Source organism: Varanus komodoensis, unplaced genomic scaffold (genome assembly GCF_004798865.1).
Source record: "Varanus komodoensis strain SLA01 unplaced genomic scaffold, ASM479886v1 scaffold1, whole genome shotgun sequence".
NCBI classification, from domain to species: Eukaryota; Metazoa; Chordata; class Lepidosauria; order Squamata; family Varanidae; genus Varanus; species Varanus komodoensis.
This window is the reverse complement of record NW_025335268.1, coordinates 108242989-108257815: the sequence shown is the minus strand read 5'-3', so window position 1 is coordinate 108257815 and position 14827 is coordinate 108242989. Positions and strand designations below refer to the sequence as shown.

At 45.1% G+C, this 14827-nt stretch overlaps 1 protein-coding gene across 1 annotated transcript in view; it reads right to left on the bottom strand.

The window, feature by feature from the left end:
* Positions 1–3009: 3009 nt before the first annotated feature.
* Positions 3010–14827, bottom strand: part of GRK5 (G protein-coupled receptor kinase 5) — a 197748-nt gene continuing 185930 nt past the window's right edge. Inside the window, exons 14-16 of the mRNA XM_044439879.1 lie at positions 11459–11596; positions 8078–8209; positions 3010–5103 (exon numbers count right to left, since the gene is read on the bottom strand). Coding sequence (XP_044295814.1) covers positions 5005–5103; positions 8078–8209; positions 11459–11596 — 369 coding nt within the window. The 3' untranslated portion in view covers positions 3010–5004. The remainder of the gene's footprint in view (positions 5104–8077; positions 8210–11458; positions 11597–14827) is intronic.

Sequence of the window (14827 nt, the reverse complement as noted above, 5' to 3'; positions counted from 1 at the left end):
GTGAGGAGGTTTGGTGAGTGTGCCTTGCGAAAGGCCCCTCCATACACCTGGACCCAGCACTGCTTGCCTGAATGGACGGGCCCCTTCCGGCAAGCAGTTTTTTTCTCTTCCATACGACACTCAAAATTAAGATCTATTATTTTGTGAATCAACGTGCACCCCTTTGTATTAGCTAATAATGTAACACCCACATAAAATCTTGGCCTACCTCCAGAATTTGGGGTTGACAATTCAGTTAAAATCACTGTTTAGAAGTCTGCTGTTTAAGATTTTGCACGAATATTTTGTGCTTTAGAGGAAAAGCGATAAGCATTGGTATTGCCTTTACTCATCATCATTTTGTTCATGGTGAAGGAGCACTTGAGACGAAAAAGTCATTAGCTGAGCTGGTTTTGAAAAATGCAGGCTGGATAGGAAAATAAATGAGCACAGGCTCTGAAATATCCAGAATTGCAGAACAACTAAATTTATGTAAATTGTGTATAGACCAAAACAACAACAACAACCCAGTGTTTGTGACTTACAGCTTGTCTGGGCTGCAACATGCTTCTGACTACAGATATGGTTATGGCAGAAGAATAACATGCTTCTTGGCATCCAAGACTGAGGAGAGATGTGATAGCGCTTGGCAAGTACTTGAAAGGCTGCCACTAAGAGGAAGGACATGATCTCTTCTTGATCATGCCAGAGTACAGGACAAGGAAAAGGGGCTCAAGTTACAGTAAGCCAGGTTCCGGCTTAACATCAGGAAGAACTTCAGGACTGTTAGAGCAGTATGACAATGGAACCAATGAATGAACTAGGGAAGTTGTGGGCTCTCCCACACTAGAGGCATTCAAGATGCAACTGGATAGCCATCTGTCAGGGATGCTTTAACTTGGTGTCCTACACTAAGCAGGTGGTTGGACCAAATGGTCCTCTGGCCCCTTCCAGCTCTACTAGTCTATATTCTATCCCTACCTGTCATGAAACTGGCAGGTTCACTCTCCTGAGAAGAATTAATTATACCAGGCATCATGAAAAAATGGCTGCCAATGGGAATGGTTTTCCATGTTGAGTTCTCTCCCTTCTCTGTATAAGACTGTCCTGTGACATCATTAGGTTGTTTATTACTCTTCTCCCTCCTATGGTTATCGTTGCAGAGAAATAGAAAGGTAAAATGTACCACTCCTATCTGTGAGGGGAAGACCTCAACATGGAGATACTATTTTTGATAACCTCGTCACATTTTTCATAACAAGTAAGTTTATCTTGGTGAAAAGATGCAAGGAGGGATAAAAGCTGGAAAGTTTATCAGTTTAGCTCAGTTTATCACGTTTTATAATCTGGAAAATTAAGTAGATTACATCTCCAAAAACTACAGTTTTATTTTATCTAAACACAACCATGACCCTGTAAAGTGTCTTGCCAGTATAATAGAAGCAGCCCTATGAAAAAGCGTTTACAGTATATCACAGAAGTGAGTACGCCCCTCACATTCTGTAAATATTTTATTATATCTTTTCATGTGACAACCCTGAAGAAATGACACTTTGCTGCAATGTAAAGTAGTGAGTATACATCTTGAATAACTGTGTAAATTTGCTGTCCCCTCAAAATAACTCAACACACAGCCATTAATGTCTAAACCGCTGGCAACAAAAGTGAGTACACTCCTAAGTGAAACTGTCCAAATTGGGCATTATTAGCCATTTTCCCTCCCCGGTGTCATGTGACTCGTTAGTGTTACAAGGTCTCGGGTGTGAATGGGGAGCAGGTGTGTTAAATTTGGTGTTCTCGCTCTCACTCTCTCACACTGGTCACTGGAAGTTCAACATGGCACTTCATGGCAAAGAACTCTCTGAGGATCTGAAAAAAAGAATTGCTGCTCCACATAAAGATGGCCCAGGCTATAAGAAGATTGCCAGGACCCTGAAACTGAGCTGCAGCACGGTGGCCAAGACCATACAGCGGTTTAACAGGACGGGTTCCACTCAGAACAGGCCTCACCATGGTCGACCAAAGAAGTTGAGTGCACATGCTCAGCATCATATCCAGAGGTTGGCTTTGGGAAATAGATGTATGAGTGCTGCCAGCATTGCTGCAGAGGTTGAAGGGGTGGTGGGTCAGCCAGTCAGTGCTCAGACCATATGCCGCACACTGCATCAAATTGGTCTGCAGGGCTGTCATCTCAAAAGGAAGCCTCTTCTAAAGATGATACACAAGAAAGCCTGCAAACAGTTTGCTGAAGACAAGCAGACTAAGGACATGGATTAGTGGAACCATGTCCTGTGGTCTGATGAGACCAAGATAAACTTATTTGGTTCAGATGGTGTCAAGCGTGTGTGGTGACAACCAGGTGAGGAGTACAAAGACAAGTGTGTCTTGCCTATAGCCAAGCATGGTGGTGGGAGTGTCATGGTCTGGGGCTGCATGAGTGCTGCCGGCACTGGGGAACTACAGTTCATTGAGGGAACCATGAATGCCAACATGTACTGTGATATACTGAAGCAGAGCATGATTCCCTCCCTTTGGAGACTGGGCCGCAGGGCAGTATTCCAACATGATAAAGACCCCAAACACACCTCCAAGATGACCACTGCCTTGCTAAAGGAGCTGGGGGTAAAGGTGATGGACTGGCCAAGTATGTCTTCAGACCTAAACCCTATTGAGCATCTGTGGGGCATCCTGAAACGGAAGGTGGAGGAGTGCAAGGTCTCTAACATCCACCAGCTCCGTGATGTCATCATGGAGGAGTGGAAGAGGACTCCAGTGGCAACATGTGAAGCTCTGGTGAACTCCACGCCCAAGAGGGTTAAGGCAGTGCTGGAAAATAATGGTGGCCACACAAAATATTGACACTTTGGGCCCAATTTGGACAGTTTCACTTAGGTTTGTGCTCACTTTTGTTGCCAGCGATTTAGACATTAATGGCTGTGTGTTGAGTTATTTTGAGGGGACAGCAAATTTACACTGTTATACAAGCTGTATACTCACTACTTTACAGTGTAGCAAAGTGTCATTTCTTCAGGGTTGCCACATGAAAAGATATAATAAAATATTTACAAAATGTGAGGGGTGTACTCACTTCTGTGATATACTGTATATCTCACAGGTTTAGAGAAATTTAAAATTGATTTATTGAATCTTTGAGATATTATGCCTTCCTACTGGTCAAAATGTATATGTCAAATATGCTGAGAAGGCTAAAATCATGTATCTTTTAAAGTGGGTAATAACTGTTTCTGATCCTCTGAGTAGAAATGGTAGTATTTTGTGTCCAAAAGGTATTCACCTGGGTTTATTTAATTTCCTTTTGTTTATTCATCTTAATGCTCTTGATTTAATGAATGATTTTTTAGCCCCAAGATCAAAGTAAAAATGGATATTCCTTTCCAATATCCTGTTTCAAAGAACTGTTTTCAAAAGCAGTCATTAATATCTTCCACACAAACAAAATAATAAACTTTAGTAATTCATTCTTCATTATACACTACTGTCAAAAGTTTCACTCATCCAATTAGAGTTTAAAAAAATCCCCATGACTCAGACACACCTCATAAAGCAGGAAAAGGAGATTCAAATGGCCAAAGGTGTCAAAGAACTCGTAACCATGTGACATGCTTTCCCACAAATTATATGGGGAGGTATAAATTAGAGGTACATTCTGTCTCTGAAATTCCTGGAACACTGGAGATGGGGTAGAAAAGAAATGCTATACAGTGAGGAGGGTGCCACCAAGAGCTGAGCTTTGGACTCATGGCAAGCCTTCTCTTGATGATCTCATAAGCCACAGAGGGCAGAACACAAGAAATTGCACCCATAAGAGCAGGAACGATGGGAAGCACCGCTGGCACGTCGAGCGCAGCAATCGCAACAGTTCGGCACTTGCCCTGGGATTCCATGCAGAAGGGCAGGTGCAACGATGCACTGTAGATCAATGCAGTGGGAGGAGAACAGTTAAGCGAGCACTGCTGCATATCCAACACGTATCTAACATCCCTTCTCTATGGCATGCGGAAACCCACTTGTCAAGATGGACTGTTAGTATGTTCCTGACTGGAGCTTCCATGCGGGGAGCAGATGACTATCTGCGGCTGTTCTTCTCTTTCTGTAACAACAGAAATGCTGGAAACCAGCCCAGGAAAGGAGAAGAGGGGAGGGATTTTAAACAGGGTTGACTTTTCAGTGACATAAAATGGTAACCGAACTACAAAAAGTGCAAATAGCAACTAGGCTGGTCCCAGGACATCCTGAACCGCAGACAATCGCAGCCTCCTTAGAGATGGCAAATCTTGTTTTGAGTTTGCACTGAAATCAAGGTGTTTGAAAAAGAAAAGAAAACAAAACAACTAAACAGAGGGAAGACACTAGTCTGCAGTGTTGCTGTAAACCAAATAGACTGATGAAAAAAGAATGGAGTATGCTATAAAAATTCATACCAACAGAACAGATATGGAAAAATGGAACATACAAATAGTTTTTTATATATCTGAAAAAAAAATAAAAATCTCATTTTGAGGCTCTGGAAGTCTTGATCACTTTGTTTTTCTTTAAAAAACAAACAAACAAAAACCTTAAAACACATGGCTTTACAAGCTGCTGCTCAGAAAATATACATCCCCAAGTCTGACTTTCATTTAAATACAAATGTACAAAATGTAAACCAAGACAATAGAGAAATTTACAAAACCTTTCCTTTAAAAATAATAAGGACAAAATTCAGTTCTAGTTATGATGCTGTTTTAAATACGTGCAAGTTGTCAGACTCTGATTTCTATTGCAATGTCCTGCAGAGACAACGTTGAGTCACAAGACCTCAAGTGCCACCTCCAAAAACAGACCTGAGAGGAAAATTCTTTGTAAAATGGGAGGTTCCGCTGGGAGGAACGGAGAGGAAAAGGTCTCCCTCAGTAGGAGACAGTTGATCTTCTAGCTCAATGGCAGTTGCTCTCTCATCCTTGACGCTCCAATACAATATAGTGGAAGGATGCAAAGTGCAGGTTCTCAAAAGCCGAGGCAGAACTAGCTGCTTCCAGTGGAGTTTGAACTTACATGATTGGAATTTATATGATGATTTAAATTGGCCTTTGAGTTTGGAGAACTCTTGGAATTGTTCTGATGCTGAAGTTTTGTTTTGTTTTTTAAAGAAAGAAAGAGGGAAGGAGGGAGGGAGAGAAGGGAGGGAGAGATCAAAAGTAAGTTACATTTCTTGATCTACATCTCTTTGTCCAGAATTCTCAAGGTGATTTATTATCTGCTTATGATGATCTATAAGAACTGTGAGTCTTGAAATCCATACTGTAATAAGAGAGGGAAAATGTAGTCTTTTAACAATATCTGGTTTTTCAAGCTTTCACAGTTCCTCTTAGGTAATCTATTTTCTGAAACTTGGTCAACACATTTGTCAACAGTAGGTCTCAGTTGTAAGACTTTTAAGCACATACTTGTAAGTTAATCCATCAGGTTCAGAATGCAAGGGCATGGGAAACACCATTCTTGATTTCTGCTTTCCAGTTATGAACTCTCTCCCACTACAGCATGCAATCCCCATATATTTTTGGAGTACAACTTCCACTGCTTATGGCCTTATGGCCAATGCTGCAGGCCAAAGGGAGCTGTAGGCCTTTGTACTTGCCTTTGCCTCTGGTCCTGCTATACCTTGCTAGGTATATGACCCCTGCCTGTGGCCCCACCGCATTATACCAAGGTTTCCATCTGCTGCCATCACCACTGCAGTGCTCCAGCAACAGACACCCGCTGCCTACATCCTGGACTGGATAAAATCAAAACTTAATTTATTTTGCTGGCTCAGAATTAAATCAAGAATGGATTGGGAAATATCCACAAATTTTATTCAAGTAAAATTGTGCTCTGCTGAGTCCATCAACCCTTCAAAATGGGATTACATGAATCTAAACAAACAAGCAAGCTATAATGTAAATGAGTTTAAACAAACAAACAATAATTCCTTGGCTCGCGGTGCACTAAAATCTGCCATGCTACCTTTCCACTTCAATGTTTCTGGCTTCTCTTTTCTTTTTCCAAGCTTTGGGCCAAAATGCACGTTAAGTTAAACATGCAGCTTGCACCTACATAGTTGTGTTTCTTTTTACTCTAAAGCAGGTGCAGGGTCTGATCCAGGTAAAGCAAATGAGCCGCCATTTTGTGATATAAAATGCAGGTCCTGGGCCCCCAGCTCGTGTCCCAGTCCAGACTGTCTCACCCTGCATCTACTGGAGAGTAAAAGTGGTGGCAGGGGAGTACAGTTACTGCTGCCTCTTTGAAGTAATGTCTGCTCTGGGACTCTCTTTATTTTATTCTTTTACTGAATTTATTAAATGCCTCTTCAAGACATTTCTCTAGGCATTTGATTATTATTATTATGTGTAGTAAAGCTACACATAAAATCACAATATAATCAGCAATATAAAACTAATAAATATGCCAACACAGCCCACGCTGGACATTCAGGTATAAGATGTAAAGCCACATTGCAAGGACTAGGGCAGTAATTTAAGAGGCTATAAAAGGGAGATCCCATGGTCCTGAGCCACTGCCTGATGGCTTCTGCTCTTCCTCCCACTCACCACCAGCATCAGCTACTTGCTGTGGTCAGGAAAGTAAACACAGATGGGGGAAATGAGGGCAGTTCAGGGGAAGGGAAAAGAGAAGACTGGGGGTTAGGTATCCTTAGGATGTGAAGTACCCTGTGTCCTTACCTTGCCCTCCAAATTGCCCCCAAAAAGGCAGGCAAAAAAAGGCCCTCTAACAAAAATGCAGAGCATGAAATTAAGGAGACGGTCACGCCCACTGATCCTCCTATTCTGCCCAGAATGGCCCTGAGCTAAGGAGCACACAGGCATTTCCTAGAACAGGAATCTCGTAGCCTGGGGCTGAAATGGCAGCAGTGTGGGTGCTGGGTGACTTTCCTTTGGCAGAGTCTCCTTAAATTCTGGCTGAACAAAGGGCTCCCAGCTTTGGTCTTGCTTCACTGCTAATGCCAAGGTCCCCAAATACAGCTCTGTGCTGAGAGATGCAGGTTCTTCTCACCCTCAGGAAACAAATGACTCTCCATCATTATTACAATACTGGAAATGCTGTTGTTCCAGCGACCTTGTGGTCATTCAGAAACAAGGGATGTGTCTGCTTAAAAGGAAGGGTATCTGCTCCTCTGAATAACTGGCTGCAACCAAGGGACAGTGCACCTTCAGTACAGGCAGGAAGGCCCAGGTTCATTTCTAGCTATTCTAGGCAGGGCTAGGAGTTAAGCCAGCCTGAAACTAGAGTTAATATAGGCAGGCACTTCTGGACAAGATGGACCAATAATGTGACTCGGGATAAGGCGGCTTGCTAGGTTCTGCCTGTCTCTTGGCTGCTTTCAGAGATGTGCTGCATATATATGACCCCAAGAAACAGTAAAGATTCCAGGAAGCAAAAGGCTGTTCAAGACAGCAGATTATTTCTAGAGCCAGTGGTTACAAACAGGCTATAAAATCCATTCAGTGGCATCCTCTCAGAATTGGCCTGTTACTCATTCCACAAGGCTGGGCTTAGCATCTCTGGGCTGTCCAGGAGATCCAGTTCCAGTTCCTGAATGTCCTCAGGGGCCACACGCCTTTGCCACTTCCAAACTCAGCAGTAGCAAAAAAAAACATCAGTTCGTACCCGAGCTTCTGTGGCAAACCACTACTGAGACTCCAAAGGACTATATTTAACTAGGAAACAAGCTAAGTTTGGCACTTGCGAGTCTTCGTAGTGGTTCGTCACAGAGCTGCAGCAGAAAGCTGTTGGGATGCTGTAGCACGGCAGTCGCCAATGCCAATTTTCAACAGCACAAGGAGCAGTGAAGGGAGGAGCCGGGGCCACACTCAAGGCCCTGGGGAGCCCCACACAGCCCACAGAGCACCTATTTCCCACCCCTGTTCTATAATGACGAGAAATGTCATTAGAGATTTCCAAATCTAATCCTCACCTTTCTTCCTATACTGCATTTGTGAAACAGTGCCTAGATCAAGGCTAATGAATAAGCATATTATATGTGAAAACCTATTTCCATTTTGAATGCCTTTATTCATTTGAGTATAGAGGCTCTCACCTGACGTTTAAATATTCTATGCAGCAATCCTTTCTTCGGTGGTTCCGGTGGGTAGCTTTTGTTAAGGTCTGGTGAGATAGTACCATTTGGTCCAAATACATTTAGTTCTTTAAAGCACTCTGTTTCTATCATCTAGTAAAATGAAAAGAAAAGAATACACTCGCATTTATTTAACACAGAAGCCTGGGTAGGAGTAGAGCAAGCAGAGGAAAATGGAATTCCTGCCCCAAGACATGCAGAACTTATAACAAGTGAACATGGTGTATCCAGCTAAGAAAATAATCTATTTATTAGATACCAGAAAGCTAGTTTACTGGTCTGCTTACTTTTGCTATCACACCATTTCCAGCAAAAAGTGATCTTTAACCTGTTTTTGTTTTACTTGCTATATCAGCCTTCCCCCAATCTTGTGCCTTCCAGATGTGTTGGCCTGTAACTTACATCATCCTATTAGCCATGCTAGCTGGACATGACAACACATCTGGAGGGCATGAGGGTGGAGAAGACTAATCCACACCTTCCCTTTCATATGTGGAACATCATTTCTGAATCTCTGCTAGAGAGCACGGACACTGAGGTCAATGAAAGAACCCACAGAGGCTTACAAGAAAGACCTCAGGTCCTTGTCAAACAGCAGAAATCTCAGCCCTTGACCATGCATTCATAGGAAGCCATTCACGTTCTGGAAATGCTCCATACACCTGATGCTGAGCATGGTCATCCTTCAAAGGTATGCTTTCCCCTTCCCTTGGCAGCATCAGGGCCTCTTATAGTGAAAAAAATGCTAGCAGAAAGCATGGTATGGAGCTCTAAAGAAGTATTGCTTGAGAGCATTTGTTTCATGGTTTTACTCAGTCTGACCAAAAAAGGTGTCTCATCCAGGCCATTGTTAACAGCTAGTGGGGGCGTGACCACACTGTCCTTTTTCATGCCTTCTCAATCCATGATACAGATGGTAAACAGGCATGAGGCACCTCTTACATGATAGTGTTTTCTGTTCTTCTGCTTGTGACACACTAAGCTCTGGTTCGGTTGCATCTGTTAGCCATGGTCCATATCTGAAAGCCATGGCTGAAAGTTAGGGAAGGCTGGTCCATACCTTTCCCATCACTGTTCACAGCAGCTATGCACTTCATGTGCCCTGTCACACTGATTGTAAAAGGCCACACACGAGTACAGCGGTGAACAGAAGGGCAACCATACAAGAACCAGTTCACCTTCTGCAAACATCACAAGCAGTTCCTTAAGAGAGATGACTATGGGGCAGTTTCTTTGGTGGATGCTTGGCCAACTACAATAGTCTGACAGTTTACCACAGGGACTCATTCTGGAGGACAAGGCAATCATTCTGACTACCTTTGTCATATTTATTGGCTCCCATGCTACATAAAATGCGAGGTGAAAAGGCTATGCCAACCTGTTCCCACATACAGAAAGACGAGAACAAAGTGCTCATCACTGAATCCTGGATGATTGACATGGAGGCAGAGCATCACGACAGCAGACAGATCTTTGTCACAAATGTCTCCAGGAGGAAGCAGTATCTCATGGCCTTTGTAAACATTCCTCAGGCGTGACAGTCAGAAGAGAGAGGCACGTGCAATGCTAAATTGGGTGCCAGTGTGGTGAAGCGGCTAGAGACTTGGGAGATCTACATTCTACTCCTCAGTGGGCTATTTTGAGCTGGTCACTCAGTCTAGTCTATCTCACAGGAATTGTTGCGAGGATACAATAGAGAAGTGAAGTTTCACGTAAGCTACCTCGGGGTCTTTGCAAGGGGAAAAACTGGGGTATACATGTAATAAATAACAGTTCTGGAAGAGATCAACTAATATAGTGGCCTAGCTGAGATATTCCCAACCCCTTAAAAATGAATATACACGATCTAGCAAGGGAGCCACAACTAGCAGAAGACCCCCAGGTGCGTTATGCTCACATGTTTCCTTAAAAATAACCCATGATTCATATTACCATATTTTTCGCTCTATAAGACGCACTTTTTTCCCCTTCAAAAGTAAGGGGAAATGTCTGTGAGCCTTATAGAGCGCATGTGTGTGTGCCCGATGCCCGGGATGCTGCCAGCCCGCCTGCACCACATGGGCACCACCTGGCCGGCACACACTCGGCGCACGCTGCTCCGCCCCCTCCCCCGGCGCAGGTGAGAGCTGTGCTGCTCAGGGGGAGTGGTGCGGAGGAGGAGGAGCCGCGGGCTTTAACCCGCCAGCCGCACGGAGAGATGGACTGCTCACCCCCACCGCCCGGGAAAACCTGCCACGGAGGAGGAGGAGGAGCCGCGGGCTTTAACCCGCCGGTCGCACGGAGAGATGGACTGCTCACCTCCACCACCTGGGAAGACCTGCTGCACCACCCAGAAGACCACCGCAGGCACGCAGCCGGCCCGGCTGCACCACGTGGCGCCATCTGGCCAGCACACGCTTGGCGCGCCCTGTTCCCCCCCCCCCCCCCGGTGCAGGTGAGAGCTGTGCCACTCAGGCGGAGCGGTGTGCAGGAGGAGGAGGAGCCGCGGGCTTTAACCCGCTGGCCGCACGGAGAGACGAACTGCTCACCCCCACCGCCCAGGAAGACCTGTTGCCGCTGCCCGGAAGACCACCACCAGCACTCTGCCGGCCCGGCTGCACCACACCTGGCCGGCACGCACTCGGCGCACCCTGCTCTACCCCCCTCCTCCAGAGCAGGCGAGAGCTCTTAATCACAGGTCGGTGTGTGTTTTCAAATGGCAACCCGTCTTTTAATGAAGCCCATGGGGAAGTGATAGGGAATGTGCTGTGATTATCAGGAAGCTTTCCATGGATCCCTCCTCTAAAAACTAGGTGTGTCTTATGGTCAGGTGCGTCTTATAGAGCGAAAAATTCAGTATATCTCCATTCCTCATTCAGTGGATTGGTTTGCAGACCTTTGAAGCGTCTAACTACTTCCTAAGTATCTGTCTTTTTTTTGCTATTCTGGTTCTAGCTGTCATGTTCATTGATGCTACACATGTACATCACTGTTTTTGCTATTTAAACTTCAAACATATCATGTGTGTGGGTTTGCTTGGTATGAGATAAGACTGCAAGGACAGGTTGTTCTTAGCTTGTTATTATAAGCTTAACCTGGCCCACTCTCAGAAATTACAATGACTGAAATAGGACAGTAGAAAAGAATACATCCTTTAAATCCATAAGGTAAGAATTAAAATGTCTGACTTTCATTGCTTTAATAACTGTGCTATGGAGAGTATTTTAAGGTTCAGGAAAGAAGACTATTTTGAAATCTCTTAGAAAACTTCAAAAGACTGGGGCTTCTGCCCTTAAAGGCAGGGTCAAATTAAGTTTAAATAAATACTTAAAGAAGGATACCTTGATAAATACATATATTTACCTCATTTTGCCATGGAATAGATACAGAGCCAGTGGAAAACTTGGAATAGAAATCATCATCAGTTTGGTCCAGGTTCACTCCTTTGACAGTTGAAAACTGTTCGATGTCCAACACATCTTTGCAGTATACTGCTCTAGGCTGCTCCAGCAGAGAGAGAGAGAGAGAGAGAGAGAGAGGGAGAGGGAGAGGGAGAGGGAGAGAGAGACTTAACATGTGGGTCAAATGTATGGTAAGTTCTAAGCATTCCTAAAGCTGATGATATCTAGATGAGTTGGGCTACAACTCCTATAATTCCTAGCATGGCCATTGGCTTTTATAGGAGTTGTGATCCAGCACATCTGGAGAGCATCAGGTTTGTGGAGGCGACATTAAAACAAGAACAGTAGCATTGCCTTGGTGAACCTATTCATTTGCATGGAAATAGCCACTATCTGTAAGGGAGCACTAAATGTATCCTTAAGTCCATAGAAAAGTGACAGAGATAATATTAAAGCATGGACTCTCTCAGCTTCAGAGGAAAAAAATATGTTTCCTTTCAACTGAAATTAAGCAAAACTTTCCCAACCCAGCTTTGCGAAAAGTTAGTAAGGTTCTAGGTCATGGGCCATCCCATAAAGGGTCTTCCCATAAAGGAGGAAAAAAGCAGGTCGCTTACCTGTAACTGATGTTCTTCGAGTGGCCATCTGTGCATTCACACATATGGGTGCAGTGCCTGCACAATGCCTAGGCCAGAAAGATTGAAAGCTAACGGTTTTTGGCGGGAAAACTCTGCTCCCCTCCCCCTTGGTAGCATATATATAGAGCGGAGTGTCCGCCATTTTCTCCAGTCCTTGGAGACTGAACGTTCACCACCTCACGGAGGAAGATGGTATAACAACCTATCAGGTACCGTCGTATCCCCTTCCGGTACCGATGCCATAAAAATATGAGGTACCGAAGCAGTATTATACAGTACCGATGACGAAACCACTCACTGACACCGAGTGGGGCTGGCGGGTGGGTTGTGTGAATGCACAGATGGCCACTTGAAGAACATCAGTTACAGGTAAGCAACCTGCTTTTCTTCGTCGTGGCCTCTGTGCATCACACATATGGGTGAATAGCAAGCTTACCAGAAATGGTGGTGGGCGGTGTCGCTATTGAAGAACAGCAGAAAGAACAGCCCTCCCGAAGGAACAGTCTCTTCTGGCACGCACGTCAAGGCAATAGTGCTTCGCGAAAGTACAAGGCGTAGCCCAAGTTGCTGCTTTACAGACATCCTGGATTGGGACACCCGCAGCGAACGCGGAGGAAGCCGACACCGCTCTAGTGGAATGGCCCCTTGGAACAACAGGTAAGTCCATCTTTGAAAGTTGGTATGCCAACGAAATGGTTTGAACAATCCATTTCGACAGCCTCTGAGACAAAACAGGTGATCCTTGGTCTCGCTCAGAATACTTTACAAAAAGCCTATTGGAGCGTCGAAGAGACTCCATGAGCGATCTATAAAAGGCTAAGCATCGTCAAACATCCAAGGTATGCAAGGACCTCTTGATCAGGTTCGACGGCAATGGAAAGAAAGCAGGTAGCACAATTTCTTGGTTCAGGTGAAACGGTGTGACAACTTTAGGTAAACAAGTTGGATCCGTCCTCAGGACCACCTTTTCCTTATGGAAGTTTAAGTAAGGCGGATCAATTCGAAGAGCACAAAGCTCACTGGCTCTACGAGCTGAAGTAACAGCAACAAGGAAGGCTGTTTTCCACGAAACGAGACGCATATTGACAGTGGCTAAGGGCTCAAACAGTGGTTTCGTAAGCACCTGAAGGACAACCGAGAGGCTCCATGTCGGCATAACTGGCCAAATAGACGGATGGAGATTCTGCAGTCCTTTAAGAAATTTCCGAACAAGCGGCTGCAAAAACACCAACAATCCTTGTACTGTAGCTCTATAATGTGACACTGCAGCTGCATAAACATTAATTGAGGAAGGTTTCAGTCCCGAGCGATGCAGGTGCAGCAGAAACTGAAGAATATTCTCAACCGATGCCGTAACCAGGTTAAATGAGCTAGATTCCATAAAGGATGAAAAACGGCACCACTTCGCTGCATAGGACTTTCGAGTTGACGGCCTTAGTGCAGACTCGAGAATCCTTACAACGTCCGGATCGAGGGAGCTCAGTCCCAACAACATTCCCGTCGGTACCGAGTCAGTGAGGGGGTCAGACTGGTCATGAGTTGAGGTACCAAGTGATCTAGTAGATCTCTGTCCCGAAACAATCTCTTGGATTAATGAATCCTCCACACAGTGAGGCTCAACGACAACAAGTCCGGGTGACGGACAGCGCTGTTTTGCTGGGTTAGTAGATCTTGTGTGGTTGGAAGACGAAGGAAATTGCCGTCCGAGATCCGAAGGAGAGTGGAGAACCATGCTTGACAGGGCCACCAAGGTGCTATGAGTATTCCTGTGGCGGCGGCATGCACTATCTTCGAGATGACTTTGGTCAGTAGAGGAATAGGTGGGAATGCATAAAACCTGAGATGTGTCCATGGGATCATAATGGCATCCCCCATCGATCGCGGTCCTATTCCCGCCCTGGAGCAGAATCTTTTGCACACCTTGTTTCTGTGGGTAGCAAATAGGTCTATGTCTAAATGTCCCCACAGTTGGAACAATCGAATGCAGACTTGGTAATTCAGTTCCCATTCGTGGGTGATCGACATGTGTCTGCTCAGGGTGTCTGCCTCTTTGTTGCCGGTCCCGGCCAGATGGACCACCAAAAGGGTTATACCTCTCGGGATACACCACTCCCAAATGTCCATGGATAGGAGGGCTAGAGTGGTGGACTTTGTTCCACCCTGTTTGTTGATATAGAATACTGCCACTATGCTGTCGGACATGATTTGTATCACTTGGTGGCGAAAAGCTACTTCGAAGGACTGGAGTGCCTTGAAAATCACTAGTAGCTCGAGGTAATTTATGTGGCTCAACGATTGTTGGCGGTTCCACATGCCCTGGGATTGAAGCCCCGCGCATACCGCACCCCACCGACCAGCAAAGCATTGGTGTATAGAGTCATCATCGGGTGAGGGGTGATGAAGGGGGTCCCCACGTTTAAATTGGCCGGGGATATCCACCAAGTCAATGTTTGTAAAACAGCGCGGGGCATATGAAGTAGTTTGCTGGGTGAATCTCTTCGTGGACGCAAGTTCTTGTTGAACCAGAGTTGAAGAGGACGGAGCTTCAACCTGGCATGTGGGACAATGGTGACTGTGGTGGCCATGTGACCCAAAAGTCTTTGTATTGAGAGCGCTGTCACTATGCGGCTTTGTTGAATCTGAGAGATACAGACGCGGAGGCTGTCCTGACGAGCTTGAGGGAGGAACACCCT